This window comes from Malania oleifera, chromosome 2 (assembly GCF_029873635.1).
Source record: "Malania oleifera isolate guangnan ecotype guangnan chromosome 2, ASM2987363v1, whole genome shotgun sequence".
Classification (NCBI taxonomy): domain Eukaryota; kingdom Viridiplantae; phylum Streptophyta; class Magnoliopsida; order Santalales; family Ximeniaceae; genus Malania; species Malania oleifera.
Window position 1 is genome coordinate 48,677,653 of NC_080418.1, and position 6,313 is coordinate 48,683,965.

A 6,313-nucleotide genomic window follows, 5' to 3' on the forward strand; every position below is an offset into this window, starting at 1 on the left:
CTTTGATATTGAAGATTGTAATTGATATTGTTATTTTGAATCAAAGATCCATACACATACACTCTTACAATATGATTGCTTTACTTGCATTATCTTGAGAGTAGTTATATACAATCTTCATTGAGCTTATAATATCCTATCATATCGAATTGCATTGGTTATACTGGTACAAATCTGCTTATTGAAGAAGCATGCATATTGTACACGAAATTTGTGTTTCATTATCTATTGGAGAGTATGGTCAATTAACTATAGATTCAATAATAAATTTTAAATTAAAATATAAAAGCATTAATTATATATTAACACTCACCAGTGCTTAATTCAGAGCTAGTGTTGTTCCTATTTTGCCAATTTTAATTAAGAAAAATCCCACTTACATTCTTGAGATGGATGTATGAGCTACAACACAATGATTAATAAAATATATATAAAAAACACAATGGCAATTTTTTTTCTTGAAGGCCATTTTTTTTTCCAGATACACACATAATTGAACAGTTTAACAAATTCATAGAGAAGAAAAAAGATAGGATTTATAGCATTATAAAAGGAAAAGTAATTTACTCGATCTCTACTTCGATATGACCAATAATTCTTTCACTTGCATGTTCAAACTCTAGCTCTTCAACTATTGTTGCACCATTTCTTGTGACCTGGAACCCATTTTGGGCATTTTGGACTAAAATAGTTTGAGGCAACCCTAGAGTTTAGAAGCTCAATGATGGGTGCATATTTCACACAACGAGGTGCCTTGTATTGGTTTATTGAAGCACCCTGGCTTAGGGCATAATCCATGAGTTTGTCAAATGTGCCTCCCTCTACTACTTTTATCTCCAAAGGGCCGATTGACTTATCCGAGACCCGGCCTTGGCGGTATACACTATTGAGTGATTCTTCCAGTGTGAGGCAGCAATCCTCAAACACTGATGGGGGAATTGAGGTTTCACCAACATGACCTATTTCCCAATATAGAACATAGTGGCCTGGAATAGTTGATGTGTCGACACAACTTGTGTATTCTATGAGAGATGCCTCAAATGGGGCAAGATGGATAGCTGCATTCTTCACTGCATTTTGTAGCTCAACTTCGTCTGTTTTATCGGAGTCAATGCTCAGAACAACGTTCTTTCGACACATGAAGTTGAATTGGGGTGCTTTGTTCTTGAATCCAGCTACTTGAAGTATGTCTCCAACACGATAACGGTAAAGACCTGTAAAGTCAAAATAAAGTTATGATTATTCAAATATTTTTCATGACAAATTTAACATGAATGCTACCTAGCTACAAAAACTATTACATTTATATCTTATTCCATTAAGCAAAGTAAGTATTATCTTTGATCCAAATTCATAATTAAAAGTTATTTTTTTGGAAATAAATATAATAGTTGACCATAGAAAAAAGTGTCATTTCTAAGCAAACATTGCGTATCATTCGCTGAATCATATGCAATGTTTAAAAAAAGTTTTTTGTCAACATACCTTTTAAGAACAAACTTACTTGTTAAACAGTCTAGCTATAGAGCAAAGGCACATGGTAGGCAAGTTTCAATGCTTCTAAGGAGGCCAGAAAATAAGCTTCGTTTTTTCTAAATTTGTGATGCATAAATATACCTGCATAAGTGGTGATGACGAGCTCATACTCTTCGCCGAGTTTCACATCCACAAGCTCAACCAACTCCCGCTGCTCCTCCGCACTCAGCGACGTCAGTTTTGGGGCAGAATCGGTGAACCCATTTCTCCGATTCACTGGCAAGAACTCGAAATAGGCCATGGTGGGAATGAGGGTGTAGGAGACTTCGCTTGGTTTGCACAAAGGATTGAGGTTCAACCCAAAGTAACACTCTGAAGAAGCATACATGGTGCAAACCAGTGGGAGGCCATTGCTGTAGTAATCGAGAGTTGGAATATACTGAGACATGGTTCCTGTCACAATAACATCAATATACTTTGTGTTGGGCCACAGCCTAGGAATGATCCCTCTCCAGGACTCCCCACCGCATTCCTTCTCAATTAAGTCCGCAAGCTTAGGGTTCGGTTTGAGGATCATCGCGACTGATTCTCTCACCGATGGGTCAGAAATTCTGCTGTCTAGGGTTCCGGTTCGAATGTCGTTGCAAAGGAGAGCCCAGTGCTTCTCGAGAAAACGGATGGCCCGAATGAACCCCGAAGCGAAGACCGCACCGACTCGGAGTACTTCCTGGTTCTGGCAGAGGCCGCATAGTAACTGAGAGTACATGCTCTGGTAAGAATCTGCACAGAGAATTGTCTCATTTGGACTCGTGTAGTTGGTGTAGGGGTCATAAGGCCTGTCTTTGAAATTTGAACTCTTGTAGTAGCTTGTTAAGACAGGTCGAGCGACGAGTCCTCCCGGAGTCCGAGCTTCTGATTTTATGAACAGAAAATACATTCCTTTCCCATCTTCCAAGCCCGGAACAAACTGGTTCATCACAGGCATCAGCAGGCTGTAAAGCAAGCCTCTCCTCCCCAGCTCCTCCTCTATTGCCGGCATCAGTTTCCTCTCTCCGCCCGACGTTCCCGAGCTGCGTACGCATTAGAAATTAATCACCTTCAATAACAAAAAATTAAGAACTGTTTTCCACAATAGAACAGTAATTAAGTGGCTTCAGCCTACCTAGTCAAAAACTCTGATATGGGTTTCGAACAAAGGATCGGCGAGGCATCGCCATTTGCGATGCGCTCAATGTCCTGCCGAAGATCCTCGTATGTGACCACAGGCACCACCTTCTTGAAGGTCTCGCGGTCCGTCCGGCCGTTAAGGCCGTGGCGGCGCAAGTACTCGACGTCGACGCTGCGGGAGAGGATTTCGGCGAGAACCCGTTTCTGAACTTCGTCGGCATTAGCCGTGACGTCTTCGATGAACTGAAGAGCCTTCTTGTTCTTATCTTCCCCCATGATCTCTGGCATATCTAGCTCTTATTGCTCTGAAGTGTCAATCAAAAGGGACGCACACTGAAAACACAAACTGCAGTTAGAACTTCAATGAGATTAACAAAAGTCTGTGTGCAGCAAAGAAGGTGGGGAGATGAAGGCGTATATATAGAGGGACGAAATTGAGGGTGGTTGTTAAGTCTGTAGCCCACTAGTGCATACAAAGATCACATCGCGCTGTAGAAGACCGAGGGCAAAATCGTCAACGTGGAAATTACCATCGGGGTGTTGACTTCTTGAACAGAGGTAAAGGTAATAAAACCGGGAACCGGGAGTGTGGGTGGCCTCTCTGGCCGGGTTCACTGTTTCCAATGGGCGTAAAAGGTGGAGGGGGTGTGGTGTGGGGGAGATAAAGTCGCCGTAAGTACAAGAGCCGGGTACATGCGCGCATGTACCGCGTGGGGTGCTGCTGAAAATCCCGGCAGCCGGTTCCGTAATTTGGTTAAAAAAGGTGGCTTTTATCATACGCGATTTTTACAAAGCCGGCCGACACCAAGTGCTGAGTTAGCTTTGGGACAAAGTGTTATCCTAAACATTAGGGATGTTCAGATGGTATTTTGGTCTACTGCTATGAGAAAAAAAAAAAAACAAACATTTTTGGTGGTCAATATATATAATATATTTAATCTATATTCCACCATTGGTGGTATAAATATGTGAAGGCAAAGTTGTTGCATTTTTCAAAACTTTAAAAGTTCGTTGAAAAGGTAAAACACAATGACATTTCTTTAATGATTTCTTTTATTTTTTTAAAACTAGGAAATCAACATACATTTTTTTTTTTGTCGTTTAATTAAAACCGCGTTACTTATACCGTATGTTTTTAGACTATTATAAGTTACAATTATAAGAATGCTATCATGCGATAAAAAAGTATAATTTTTTAACGGTTTGACCTCTGATAGTAATGTATCTCATTTTATTTTAAGCATCTTGTCCCCAACATTATTACTCAAATATCCTAAATCATCCTAAAGAAGAGACATATAACATGGTTGGTGTTTCCAACAATTATTTTCAGCATAAGAATTGGGGAGGTTAGGTAAAAAGGAGATTCGAGGACTCCGATAGTTGAAGAAATAAAGATTTTTTACAACTGAACCTTATGGGAAAACAGTTATAATTCGAAACAAAGTGATAATGGTATCAATGGAGATTTAGTTTATTGCATGGGAAATTCACTTCTCAAATTAGAAGGACAATTGCAAGGCAAGTATTCTGTCATAGAGAACTAAAGGGTACTCGAAATTAAAGGAGTTGGAAATTAAAGCTACTAGAATTTAAAGAGACAAGAAAGATAAATAAATTGGTGTCTTAAAACAAAAGTAATAAAAGTAGCAATGAAGATCTAGGCTAGTGTACAAGAAATTCACTGTTTAAATTAAATGTATAGTTGCAAGAGAAAAATAATCTTTACTAAACTAAAGGGTGATAAAAGAATTGGAGGCATTGGAAATTAAAGGTTATAGAGTTTAAAGATAGATTAAAAATAAACAAGTTGGTACTAGTTGGGTTTTTTTTTTTCTTCTTGTATTTATATACTCAAGATATTATCCCAATTATTTTCTCCCTTTAGCCTTTTCTTTGGCCGTCACATCGTTTCATTATGTCAACTTTGAATATTGCTCCAAATTTGTTAATTGTTGTTTTTATGACCGTGCATGAGATAGGTGAAGAAATAAACTCTTTTATTACAAAAACTTTAGGTGGAATGGTTATGCATTGAAACCAAGTGATAATGGTATTCACCAATGTGAAAGAGGAAAGAAGACTGTTATAGGTAACTAAAGGGTACTAGGAATTAATTAAAAGTGCTAGAAATTAAAGGTATTAGGGTTTAAAGAGAGATTGAACACAAATAAATTGGTATTAGTTGGGTCTTCTTCTCTTCTTCTTCTATTTATACACAATATATTATCCAATGGATTTTGGCTCTTTTGGCTTTTATCTTTGCCAATCACAAATTTTGATTTTTTCAAATTTTTATAATGCTTTGTTGACGTTTTCGTTCAACTTGAACACGCGTAGCAGAAGCACACAATCAAACACGAACCAATCAACAACCACTAATGCAATCACTCAATGATGAAATATACTCAATAAGTAATCAAATAATAATATGAAGAATCAAGAAGACAACTAGAACGCACAAGATTTACGTGGTTCGACAATAGCCTACGTCCACGGGAGCAACACTTTAGTTTTCACTATGATTAATGTCAAGGTTCCAATCTTTGAAACTTACTTAAAGCTTAATCCCATCTAGGGTTACATAATAACGTTTATATAACAATCTAATGCATACAGAAGAGTTCTAGTATAACTAAACTACATCTGTAGTAATCCCTTGGAGGAAACTCCTCCAAATAAGCTAAATCTACAAGCCCCCGATTTGAAAATACGTAATTTGTGCCGACAGAAACCATCAATGGTTTGCCCTCCTTAGTTGCACCTTGCTTCTGTCCCTTTATCCCTCACGTCACGTAACTTTTTTCGGTACATGTGATATGCTCTGAATTTGAACCACATCCCCAACAATCTCCACCTTGGCAAATATTCACCACTTTGGAAATCTAAAAGCATAACCGCTACTCCACCCAGGCCTGTAGATCGGAACCCGCCTCCCCCGTAACACCTGGAGATGTAAACCCGAACATCACTGTTCATCCTTGAGTACTGAGCGTGCTGGCTTTTCGAATCCGATCCCTATTTTGATGCTAACAAAACATCTGTATCTTATGTGTGTATTTAGTTTGTGAACATGTTCATATTTCAGCACACACGTAAGGATTAAGAGTAATGGAGGCCAAGATGGATTTTAATGCACATACACATGGCGTACTCCATGAAGTGAAAAACAAAAGATTTAGAAGAAGACATTTAATTTTATTGTATTGCATTTAGTTTATATTTTGGTCTGTAATAATTAATGCATGACATGCATGATATGAATGAGCTCAAAGGCCATATTTGGACCATAGAGAATCAAACGACCATAGGTACTTTGACTTCAGTCGACCGACATTGGATTTATTGGGCTTAATTAAAAGGCCTATGCTATAGACTGACCATAGGACACAAAATATTTCATGGAAAAATCCCTCACTTAAAAACGGTACTCATACATTTAAGGAAAAATTATGTTGAGGTCAAAATCAGGGGCAAAATAGGAATTTCGTTTGCCTCGATCGACCGATCATCGCAAGGTCATTTGACCTTGGTCGACCAAACTTAGAAGTTGACCAAAGTCAAAGCTTTGGTTGACCGAACTTGTGGCATTATAATTACCATGGTCGATAGGACTAGTCAGAAGTTAACATATTAATTTCGCGTGGTCGACCGTCCCAAAATGAACGTG

At 38.3% G+C, this 6,313-nt stretch overlaps 1 protein-coding gene across 1 annotated transcript; it reads right to left on the reverse strand.

Annotated features, from left to right (window-relative positions):
* Positions 1-403: 403 nt before the first annotated feature.
* On the reverse strand, positions 404-3,034 carry LOC131148797 (indole-3-acetic acid-amido synthetase GH3.6-like). Its single transcript, XM_058098722.1, has 3 exons — positions 2,639-3,034; positions 1,618-2,546; positions 404-1,214 (listed from the first exon to the last, which is right to left on the reverse strand). Exons 1-3 carry the CDS (start codon positions 2,929-2,931, stop codon positions 628-630), a joined length of 1,809 nt encoding a protein of 602 aa, XP_057954705.1. The 5' UTR covers positions 2,932-3,034; the 3' UTR covers positions 404-627.
* Between the last annotated feature and the right edge of the window lie 3,279 nt (positions 3,035-6,313).